Source organism: Corvus hawaiiensis, chromosome Z, assembly GCF_020740725.1.
Source record: "Corvus hawaiiensis isolate bCorHaw1 chromosome Z, bCorHaw1.pri.cur, whole genome shotgun sequence".
Lineage (NCBI taxonomy): Eukaryota > Metazoa > Chordata > Aves > Passeriformes > Corvidae > Corvus > Corvus hawaiiensis.
Window position 1 is genome coordinate 29,648,999 of NC_063255.1, and position 12,668 is coordinate 29,661,666.

At 45.8% G+C, this 12,668-nt stretch overlaps 1 protein-coding gene across 1 annotated transcript in view; it reads right to left on the reverse strand.

Moving 5' to 3' along the window:
- DGKQ (diacylglycerol kinase theta) overlaps window positions 1–12,668 on the reverse strand; it is a 97,942-nt gene that overhangs the window by 36,162 nt on the left and 49,112 nt on the right. The window contains exons 8-9 of the mRNA XM_048292392.1: window positions 8,761–8,861; window positions 7,043–7,266 (exon numbers count right to left, since the gene is read on the reverse strand). Of these exons, the coding sequence (XP_048148349.1) occupies window positions 7,043–7,266; window positions 8,761–8,861 (325 nt within the window). The remainder of the gene's footprint in view (window positions 1–7,042; window positions 7,267–8,760; window positions 8,862–12,668) is intronic.

The following is a 12,668-nucleotide window of genomic DNA, read 5'->3' on the forward strand; positions in this document are numbered from 1 at the left end:
ACATGCATATGGGAGAAAATTCCTTTAACAGGAAAACCTAAGACTAAACTAAAACCCCAACATTATCCACCCCGAATTTTTTCCCATACTAACATGTTACATGAAACTTAACCTTTTTTTTTTAACCATATAAACCTATGCATCACCCAAATTATATACAAATATACATGCTGATATTGATACAAGTGCAGAGCCATGGGTAGTTCACCCTAAAACAAGGTCCTCTTGAGGTAAGCATCGGGTCTCTCCATCCTTTTGCATCACCCACCAGGTGCAACCTGGTCCCTGAGCAAAAACAACCCCACGGATGGGTTTGTCTTTGCTCAAGGCAGACTTTACCCAAACAGTTTTTCCAAGCATACCTCTCATGTGCACCACTGGAACCTTATCTCCATCTGTTGTTTGTAGGGGTTCGGATTGGGCAGGGCCTGCTCGGCTGGTGGAACCTCGAGTGTTAACTAACCAGGTGGCTCTTGCTAAATGCATCTCCCAGTTTTTGAAAGTCCCCCCACCCAGTGCCTTCAAGGTGGTTTTAAGCAGTCCATTACACCGCTCAACCTTCCCAGCTGCTGGTGCATGGTAAGGGATGTGATACACCCACTCTATGCCATGTTCTCTAGCCCAGGTGTTTATAAGGCTGTTCTTGAAATGAGTCCCATTGTCAGACTCGATTCTCTCAGGGGTGCCATGCCTCCAAAGGACTTGCTTTTCCAGGCCCAGGATGGTGTTCCGGGCAGTAGCATGAGGCACAGGGTAGGTCTCCAGCCACCCAGTGGTGGCTTCTACCATTGTGAGCACATAGCGCTTGCCTTGGCGGGTTTGAGGCAGTGTGATGTAATCAATCTGCCAGGCCTCCCCATACTTGTATTTGGACCATCGCCCGCCATACCACAGAGGCTTCACCCGCTTGGCCTGCTTGATCGCAGCGCATGTCTCACAGTCATGGATCACCTGGGAGATACTGTCCATGGTTAGATCCACCCCTCGGTCTCGTGCCCACTTATAGGTGGCATCTCTGCTCTGATGGCCTGAGGCATCATGGGCCCATCGAGCTAGGAACAGTTCTCCTTTATGTTGCCAATCCAAGTCTATCTGGGACACCTCTATTTTCGCAGCCTGATCTACCTGTTTGTTGTTACGATGTTCTTCATTAGCCCGGCTCTTGGGGATGTGAGCATCTACATGACGGACCTTCACGGATAGCTTCTCTACCCGAGTGGCAATGTCTTTCCACTCTTCAGCAGCCCAGATTGGTTTTCCTCTGCGCTGCCAGTTTGCCTTCTTCCACCTTTCCAGCCAACCCCACAGAGCATTGGCTACCATCCATGAATCGGTGTAGAGGTAGAGCTTTGGCCACTTCTCTCTTTCAGCTATGTCCAGAGCTAATTGGACAGCTTTGAGCTCAGCAAATTGGCTCGATCCACCTTCTCCTTCAGTGGCCTGTGCAACTTGTCGTGTGGGGCTCCATACAGCGGCTTTCCATTTCCGGCTAGCGCCTACAATTCGGCAGGAACCATCAGTGAAGAGGGCGTATTGTCTTTCACTCTCTGGTAGCTCGTTATATGGTGGGGCTTCTTCGGCACGTGTCACCTGCTCCTCTTCTTCTTCAGAAGATAACCCAAAAGTCTCACCTTCTGGCCAGTTTGTAATTATTTCCAAGATCCCAGGGCGACTTGGGTTTCCAATTCGGGCGCGCTGCGTGATGAGGGCAATCCATTTGCTCCAAGTAGCGTCGGTGGCGTGATGCGTGGAGGGAACCTTTCCTTTGAACATCCACCCCAGCACCGATAGTCGGGGTGCCAGGAGGAGTTGTGCCTCAGTGCCGATTACTTCTGAGGCAGCCTGGACTCCTTCATAAGCTGCCAGGATTTCCTTCTCGGTGGGAGTGTAGTTGGCTTCAGATCCTCTGTAGCTTCGGCTCCAGAATCCCAGTGGTCGGCCCCGAGTCTCACCAGGCACCTTCTGCCAGAGGCTCCAGGACAGACCATTGTTCCCGGCTGCAGAGTAGAGCACGTTCTTCACCTCTGGTCCTGTCCTGACTGGGCCAAGGGCTACGGCGTGAGCAATTTCCTGTTTGATCTGGGCGAAGGCTTGCTGCTGTTCAGGGCCCCAGTGGAAATCATTCTTCTTGCGGGTAACCAGGTAGAGAGGACTCACGATCTGGCTGTACTCGGGAATGTGCATCCTCCAGAAACCTATAGCACCTAGGAAAGCTTGTGTTTCCTTCTTGTTAGTCGGCGGAGACATTGCTGTGATCTTATTGATGACCTCAGTGGGAATCTGACGTCGTCCATCTTGCCACTTTACTCCCAGGAACTGGATCTCTCGGGCAGGTCCCTTGACCTTGCTCTTCTTGATGGCAAAACCAGCTTGCAGGAGAATTTGAATTATTCTCTCTCCTTTCTCAAACACTTCGGTTGCAGTGTTCCCCCACACAATGATGTCATCAATGTACTGCAGATGTTCTGGAGCCTCACTCTTTTCTAGTGCAGTCTGGATCAGTCCATGACAGATGGTGGGACTGTGCTTCCACCCCTGGGGCAGTCGGTTCCAGGTGTACTGCACGCCCCTCCAGGTGAAGGCAAACTGAGGCCTGCACTCTGCTGCCAGAGGAATGGAGAAGAATGCATTGGCAATGTCAATAGTGGCGTACCACTTTGCTGCTTTGGACTCCAGCTCGTACTGGAGCTCCAACATGTCTGGCACGGCAGCGCTCAACGGTGGAGTCACTTCATTCAGGGCACGATAGTCCACAGTCAATCTCCATTCCCCGTCAGACTTGCGCACAGGCCAGATGGGGCTGTTGAAGGGTGAGTGGGTCTTGTTGACCACCCCTTGACTCTCCAGCTCGCGGATCATCTTGTGGATGGGGATCACAGCATCTCGATTTGTCCGATACTGCCGGCGGTGCACTGTCGAGGTGGCAATTGGCACTCGTTGCTCTTCCACTTTCAGGAGCCCAACTGCAGAAGGATTCTCAGATAGTCCAGGCAGGGTGTTCAATTGCCTAATGCCCTCTGCCTCCACAGCAGCAATCCCAAATGCCCACCTGAGTCCTTTTGGGTCTTTGTAGTAGCCATTCCGGAGGAAGTCTATGCCCAGAATACACGGGGCCTCTGGGCCGGTCACAATCGGATGCTTTTGCCACTCCTTCCCAGTCAGGCTCACCTCAGCTTCCAAAAGGGTCAACTGCTGTGATCCCCCGGTCACCCCAGCGATGGATACAGGTTCTGCCCCCACATGTCCCGATGGCATTAAAGTACATTGTGCCCCAGTATCAACCAATGCATCATATTTTTGTGGCTCTGATGTGCCAGGCCATCGGATCCACACCGTCCAGAAAACTCGGTTCTCCCGTGCCTCTTCCTGGCTAGAGGCAGGGCCCCTCTAGCCCTGGTTATCATTCTTTCCCTGGGCGTACATGCTCGAGGTACCTTCAAGGGGATCCGACATATCATCCTCCCTTCTGTAATACCTGGCAGCTCGGTCACGGGAGGCTGAGGCTACCTTCACCTTAGCGGAACCCCCTCGGTTAGTGCCTCCCTCCTTGAGTTCATGCACCCGCGCTGCCAGGGCAGAGGTGGGTTTCCCATCTCACCTTCTCATGTCTTCCCCATGCTCACACAGGAAAAACCACAGCTCAGCTCGTGGGGTGTACCCTCTCTCTCTAGCAGGGGGACGACGGGCTCTGACTTGGGGGCCTGTGACTCGCACTGGTGCCACACTGACCCTCCTCATCTCCTCCCTCATCTCCTCCATCTTCTCCTTCATCTCCTCTTTGAGGTCCTGGACCACAGCAGAGACATGAGCTTTCAGCGGGCCATTGATCATGCTGTCATAATGCCTGAGCCTGTTGGCAACAGAGCCCACTGTTTCTCGGGTATTGTCAGCATCAATCGTTGCAATGAAGGTGGTGTATTGCGATGGCCCTAGCCTTGCCAGGTTCCACATCATCTGTCCTGTGCACCTGACCTTATCGGGGTCATTATCATGCTGTCCATCCTTCCCAAAGAGTACCTCTAATATTGCCACCTCTCTTAGCTGTTGGATCCCTTGCTCGAGTGTCTTCCACTGCATTCTATGATGATACTCCTGCATTCTTTCTTTGTGAATGAACCTTTCTCTCACACTCATTAAGAGCCGCTCCCAGAGAGAGAGAGGCCCTGGCTCCCTCACAAATATCTGGTCCACACCTGGGTCCTGGGTCAACGATCCCAGATACCTTGCCTCGCCACTATCCAGTTGCACACTTGTGCCCATAAGGTCCCAAACCCGAAGCAGCCAGGTGGTATAAGGCTCACGCCCCCTTCGCACAATGTCGTTTCGCATAGCACGGAGACTGTCGTGCGACAGGGACTCAGTGATGACTTCTGGCTCTGGCTCTCCTGCTGGTTGTGAGGGCCCTGGTTGCCCATCATCATTAACTGGTCGTACTGATTTGGTCTTATACTTCCTCCTTTGCACAGGGGCGACTGCTGCTGGCTGTGGTTGTCCTTGTGGTTCAGCTGAAGCCTGGACGGTTGTAACATCCGTGGGTTCCACTGCTGCACCATCGGACTCACCCTCTTTGGGGCAGGGAGAGGGTTTTTCACTAGCTGAGGAGGTGTATTCCCTTAGCAATTGGCATATCTCCTGGCGCACCTGGCCCATCTCCTGGCACATCTCCTTGCGCACCTGGCCCATCTCCTGGCATATCTCCTGGCGCACCTGACCCATCTCCTGGCATATCCCCTGGCGCACCTGACCCATCTCCTGGCATATCCCCTGGCGCACCTGACCCATCTCTTGGCACATCTCCTGCATCCCTTTTGCCAGTACCCCCACCCAGTTTGGGTAGTCCATTTCTGAGGTGGACTGCTGGGCGGTATCAGTCTGTGGGGCGGGATCTCTAGTGTCTGGGGCTGGTGTCCGGGTAGATATCCAAGCCAATCTCAACTTATCCTTGAATGCTAAATAGAGTAGGCCTATCAGCAGCAGATGGTTAGTATTCAGAGGGAATTTAAACCCTTCGAAAATTGATGGGGTGGGCCCAAAGAACTGGTTGAGGGGTTGGGAGAAAACTTCCCCTGGTGTCATTTCCTCACAGAAGGTACCATTGTTAACATAATCCCAAAAACATGTGCTCAGTGTGTGATAGCTGTTTATCCATGTGCCCACATTCCGGAGGAAGTTAAAAACCCATGAATTCCTCACCTTCTCGACCCATAACGCAAGCTGGATAACAGCAATGGTAGCCTTAGTCAGAGGACCCATATTCAAGTAAGGAGCTGCAAAGGGGAAGAATATAGCCACGGCTACGTGCCACCCAAACCAGGGTAAACTAGACCACATAGTGCTGCCTAACAAGGTTCCAATATCCAGCACACAAAATAAAGTTATCGAGGAACTGTTATTCCTTTTTCACCTCTATCTCTTAATGCCCTCATGCCCCACGTTGGGCGCCAAGATCTGTCTCGGTTTTGAAAGACAGGTGTCTGCTAAGGAAGGCAGAGGCCCCCCTTGAAGTGGCAGATATAACCCCTTTTCCCTCCAAGTTATTATATTTTGAAATCAAGGGCCTTTAGGCAAAGATGTGGGAAATAGGAATAACAGTTCTTTACTCTATATATATATGTATATAACCAGTCAAACAAAACAACAACAACTGTGGCAGTAACAGCAATCACAAACCCAGTGCCAGCCCTTCTCGGCTGTCAGGCCCTTTCCCCTCGGGTGCAGTTCCGCTCGCAGCCGGCAGGGGCGCTGGCGGCTCCCGGTGAGCAGGGCAGGTGCGATGGTTCCCCCGCGGCTGCAGGGGGCGCTCCGGAGCGAGCTCGGGGAGCACGCGGCACCGGTGCCCTGGGATCCCGGGAAGGATGGAACAAAGGCTTCACAAACCCCTGGGCAGCCGATCCCGGACTCTCAGGAACAGCAGGCTGGAATGGCAGGGACGAACGCAAATCCCGGGTGGCAGACGAGATGTATCCAGATGGGAAAAAACCACGGAGGCCCAGGCAGGCAGGGTGAGCAGGGCTACAGCGTAGCGAAAGCTCGAAGCAGCAGCGGAGCAGGACAGCCACAGCTCGGTCTCCAGCAGGGCAGGGAAAAGCGGCTTTTGGGGTCCCGGCGTTGCTTCCAGCAGGAAGAAAGAACGGCCAAAAAGAAAGCAGCAGCAGCTCCTTTCTCTGCAGCTTCTCTCTCCGGACGCTCAGAGCGAACTGTCCCCACACCCAGGTGTAGACAAAAGAGTAGCCAGGCCCGCCCCACTCCCCTTTTTGTCTTTCTTAAGTACAGCTATTTGTCCCCTAGCAACATGCATATGGGAGAAAATTCCTTTAACAGGAAAACCTAAGACTAAACTAAAACCCCAACATGGTATCAGCGCCACAGACAAGAAAACACTTTCATCGCAAGGAACTGCTAATTACAATTGTAGCACTGCAGATCAGCTTCTTCCTAATCACAAAGATAACCTGCAAGTCTTTCATAAAACTTGGCAATGCAGTTGCAACAGCAAAATGACCACATGGTTAAATTTTATCCCACAGGTCTTCAGATATTAGTAGGTCAACAGACCATTTTGTTTCCACTATTAATATGCTTAAAATTCATACTATCTCAGTGGTAAATATAGGGGGTTTTTTATTATTTATTTTCCTCCTCCTCATGTCACATGGGAAGTTACGCTATAGTTCTTCCTACTTCACACTTCTTCAACAAAATCCATCTATTTTTCAAATGATGTGTATGTCATCATTTGTTTACAGATGTAGTTAATGTAAAGTTGCATCTTTCTCACCAAACACATGACAATAGAACTGCACAAGTTGCACAGTATATTCCACGTATGTAAAGAAACCCAAGAGTTTCCAGGCATGGAAATGAATGTTATGCATAATACCCACTCAGAAAAACGACCAGAAGAATCCTGAAATACAGAAAAAGAAACTACATTCTCTGTTAGACTTCTGCAGCTTCAATAACTAAAACAAACAAAGCTAGACTACAGAGGACAAATGTAGCCAAGCAGGATAACCTTGTGATCAAGAAGGAAAATACTCACTTTAGCCAGGCAGGATAAATTCTGATCACTTCCTCGTCCTTTGGTTTGGCTCTGATGATCCAAGCTTCAGGAACAGATTCGCGGAATACTGAGCCCAAATTGCTGTCCTCTGCAGCATCATTCCTGTTGATAACATCATCAGAGAGCAGCACCTGCTGCGTAAAGGTCTGAAGCTCATACTCCTGCTGGTCATCATTTATGTAGTATGCCCTCAAAGCAGCCTCCTAAAACACAGCAAGATACATGAACATGTACTTGAAAAGACACAATTAATACCTATACAGCCACAGACATTATAAATACCTGATTTATAAAATGAACCATTAATGCATGTTCTAACCTCAGAGCAGTGGACACATAGCAATGGCAAAAAAAAAAAGCCAGACGAAACAAGAGTGAAGTTTTGAAAACAAATTTTAGTGAACATGAAAGAAGAAAACTTGAGATATCAATGTATTTGAACACAATCCACAGTATTTTTGGAAAGTGATAGTCATTTTAAGACTGAAAGTAAAAATTCAGGTCCAATAAATCTACACTCACGCATGTAAAATTTACTCCACAAGGAAAATGGTAAATTACCCTTGATTGTACCCAACTCTGCCTACTCAGTCTTCTTGCACTTAAGGGGATGCTAAAAATTAGTGAGCTTCTCAGCCACAAGGCTGCCCTGAGCCCACACACCTGTGAAGAGGAAAGGGAAGGGCTGTCCTTGCAAGATGCACACAGTCACAGGAATTTTACATCCATTATAGGCCCATGCCTGCAGCACCTCTGCTAAAACAGATGCTGCAGTCATTACAGCTCACTAATGAGAACTTGTATTTATCTTCCCTGGTATTAAAAGCACCAGCCTGGTAAAATGGACTTGAAAGGCAAGTAGCACTCCTAAATAAAAATGTTTTCAATCCCGGACATAGTTTTTCTTAAAGATCTTTGAAATGCAGAACACAACAAACCGTTTTCAAAACTCCTCTTGATTTTGAGCACAGTATCAAGATAAAAATCCTAATGATCTTTAGCTTTAAATTGTCAAAATTCTGATGTAATACATTCTTCACACTTCTCTCCCAAGTCTGTTATGACTCTGAGACCTCACCATGCTTAATTCTATTGTGCACCACCCTATTCCCACTCCGGGATTTCTCTCTCACAGCATGGGGTCTCTGCCTAACCCAGTAAATAAAGATCTGTATAGCACACTTGATTTAGTACTAAGTATTTTTTCCACCCCAGATGGAGCACCAGAAAAGCTAGGGAGTGGCCAGTATGTGATCAACAATTAATTACTTTCACAGCCAAGAGGCGGAGATAACTATAGCAAGCTTTAGTGTTCGAAGCCAATTAACTCACGTGCAGTATTGGTGGCTACCAAGGACAAATATCAGAAATTACAGAAAAGGAGCAATACATAAGGAGCTGGTTATCCTGTGTTGCTTGTATCAGTAAAATCAGGCTTCAGAGTAACACAGGGAAGCAGAATGACTGCTTAGCTTGTGATACTGTGGTTGTCATTATGCTACAGATATGTAAGCCACCATTTCTTCAGATGCTGTAAAGTAAGAGCACTACATGAAGAAGTCAAATTACATTGCAATATTACAGCCCATTTACAGATTTTTGTTGTTGAGTTAAATTTCTAAAAGTTAGCTTTTTACTGTTATAATATGGAATTATATGTATCACACTGGAAAACTGACCCTCACTGGGTATCTTACCACAACTTCTTCATTTTTTGCAATCCTTGGAACTGAAATTAGTCGAAATTGATTGCGTTTCACTGCATCATTCCCATCAAATATCTTCAGTGTTTGTTTACCTAAATGGAAACAATTGTATTTCATTAACACACACCTCAAATCAGAAAGCTACCTGAATAGGAAGGGCATAATGTAACTACTAAAAACCTGCTTTTAACCAACTGAAATGTTTCTTCTTCATGGGAACATTCCTTCTCATAGAACCAGCTTTGAGGCGGAATATTTTAATATTTGTTTAGTTACTGTTCATTTAAAACAGGGTTACATTCAGAGAGGAAACAGAGACTAGTAATCACAGTTTTATCCTGGCTTTTGATATAACTGTTATAACCATACGCTGTATGTTACCACTTCCTCATCCTCAGCATTCAAGGCTGCATTTATTATTGACAAGTTGAACAACTTGAAGACAAAGTGCCGTCACCTTCAGAACAAATCCCAGAGCACTGCCAATTCTGAGAATGTGCTTCCAAAGAAAGTCCTTAAAATTATTGGCTAAGTGTACAGGCAATGGGAGGAAAATACAGGGCCAACAGAAAAACTAAAAGAAAGAAGGTACAGCAAATGAAGACCTTCAGCCTTTTGCTGTGTTTCACTTCATTAAAGTCTTACCAAATCCATACTCAAACTGTTGCCCAGCCATCTGTGAAAGGGTGAAAAGTGAAGGATTTCAGGTTCACCTTTCACCAAGATGGGTTATGATTCAGGTACAGGCTGCTGTATGACAAAGTCTCTCTCTTAAGCAACTATTTTAAGAGTAATAGCAAAGCGCAACCAAATTCTCATAGAACAGGCAGGTTTTGAGAGGTTTTAGGAACAAGTTAATATTACCGGTCCATTACATGTGTCCTTACTGCCTCTGGGAAGGAAACCAAGTTAATCTATCCAGACCAAAAACTAGATTCCAGGAAGACAGACCTTGTGTCCTCTCCTGATCTCATCTTTATGAAGACACCTGATGAGCTGCTCAGCTTTGCAGTGTCTTGCAGGCACTCCCCAGAGAGCTGATGCTTTACAGCAGACACAACTATTCCTCACGGACAGAATATGCCATTTTTATTGCAGTGTTGCACTGAACTATTAACAAAAGTCACCTGTTGCATAGCACAGTGTTACAGAGACTGATCTTAGAATAAATCTGTGCACCTCCATTCATCAGCAAGTAGTACAATCATTAGACTTATACTTGCAATTCTTGAAATGTTAGAAATATTCGGTGAGAGCCACATACACCAGCTGTAATACCCACACAACTGGTTAATCATGCAGTCTGTTAACACACATTGTAATGGAGATATGTTACATGATGGAGTCTTGTTCCATGCTTCCCTCACAGCTTGGAAATACTCTGTCGTACTGAATAAAATACTGAGAGCCTTTTGCTCTCAAATAATATCACCAGTTAGGTACAATGAAACACATTAGCACAGAAGGATTTAAAAGGAGATTTACCACAGAAGGATTAAAAAGGAAAAGTGAAACTGGAGGAAGAAAACCATTAACCACCTCTAACTGATGACTGAAAAAAAGCAAGCAAGAATCCAGGCATAAATGTGCATCACTGGGTATCTCAATGCTGCAGTGACAGATTATGAGGAAAGACAGCAGTGTATAAATACTTAGCAAGGACACTTCAGTGCTAGCTTTCTTGAACCGCCTGAAACTAAATATGTTGTGTCTAATCCACCTGTTACTGCTTCAGTGTACATTTTCCAACTTCAATCAAAAGGAGATGCCACAGAAGTAAAGGATTATCTAATACTTATGTCTGAAAGCAGTCTTTTAAAAATGAGATTCTAATCCTAAAAGAAAAATCATGATACCTTAATTCTCACGATCTTTATTTCTCCTTATTCTGAGATGAGACAGCTACACTTGGACTTCTTTTTCAGTGTAGACTTATCCACTTCTTAAGGATATTTCTTCATTATCAATTCCACTGGTCATGGCACAATGTGTGGGCAAGGACATTCTCATTATGTAACACGAAGACCTCACTGCACAGCAAAGCAGTCCCCAGTACAGCCTCCCATCCTACTCCAAAGTCATCGTAGTGTCCCTGAGACAAAACTGGCTATGTTGACTGGTCTACTGAAAGGTGTACCCACCCATGTCAGGGAGGTTGGGACTAGATGATCTTTAAGGTCCCTTCTAACTCAAATCATTCTATGATTCTATTATGATATTCAAAACCTTACTGAACATGACAAACGCCCTGAGTGACCTTGCTTCAGCAGGAGGTTGTCCTAGATAATCTCCATGCTGCCTCCAACCTCAGCCATGCTGTTACTCTTTGGAGGGAAGCCTGTATAACAGATGCATGTACAAAGAAAAACAGAGAGACAGAAACAGAACAAATAAAATCACAGAATCATAAAATAGTTTGGGTTGGAAGGGGCCTTCATGGATCGTGGAGTACAAGAATCCTGACATGGACATCTTTCCCTAGATTAGGCTACTCAGAGCCACACCCAACCTGGTATGATACATTGTGACTTTTCAATTATTTTTGTTGATATGAAAAGTAGTATTACCGTGGATTTTCAGTTTTCCAATTATCATAGTGGTTGTGTCTGTTGTCAATTTCTTTTTAGACACAATATAAGGAAGATTTAAATATCACCACCTCTTGCTTCTAAAGTACCTTTGAAACTCAACAACCACTGTACTGAGACTATAGCACACACCCGAAAGTGACCTACTCCTTTAAATTCTTCTGGATTTATGCCAAAAAGAGTAGAAATCTTTTAGAAACAGATTTCTGTCAGAGTGATCTCCATGGTAACTATAGCATAGACAAATGTTAACCAAAAGACACACTGTGTCCTGGGTGACCTTCTTTAGAGCTAACACAACTTGAGAAAACAAGCGAACACTGGTTACTGACAGCACAGCTGATGTTCTGAGTATGAACTTTCACAACACTATCAAAATCTCTGCTGTTTTCTCTAGCAATCCAGAGAGCAGACAACCATCTGAGAATAAAAACATTCATCCAAGTTCTAGTACTTGTTTTCATTTTAACGGCCTTTGTAGTCTGCTCTTATGAGATACTAGCTGGCCTAAGAGAATCCCTAGCAACTGTAACTGGAGAATTCTTTATGCGCTCTCCATGTCTTAAGAACAGTGGGATTGACTCTCAAAATAAACTGGTTTACAAGAAGAAGTTTAGATCTACAGACTAGTGGTAATGTCCTAAGTTCAATCATATTTCTTAGTTAAATAAACATAATGCTGGTAAATCTGGTATCCATCACATAAAAAACCTCCTCGACTTTATCAGTGAAAAATCACATTTAACTTTGTCGCTGTCCTCCTCACAGGGGACACTTTTACTGCAACCCAGTGAAAAATGGCTTGCTTGCACATGAGCTTCTGGAAGGCCATTAAAAAAACAAACAGCTACACACTGGAATTAGTCACCCAGAAATACATTTCTCCACTGATTCAGGAGCACATCCAACGCTTGTAAGTTAAGTGGTGTCTTATGCCAGTCTGCCAACTAGCCTTGGCAAGAGGCTCAACTGTAACCACTTCTGAAGTTAGATAAAGCTCTTCCTTCCACCTGTTCCAATTTTTAAGTATTAGAAAATGATCCAGTTACAGAAGTGAAGTCTACATACCCCCACTTAGTACATCTACATAAACCCCCTTGCTAATACGCAACAGATGCACTTATCAAACTGTGGTATTTAAAGGAGTCACTGCCTGTTTTGTAATACGGCACCTCACTGCTAAACATCTTATCTTTTCCTGTTGGATCAGAGTACACAATATCAGGACTTTCTCCTGAATAACACATTATTTTTTTCTTACCATGGGATACTGAGCTGAAAGTAACCTGTTATTCATGCTTACCCTTTTCA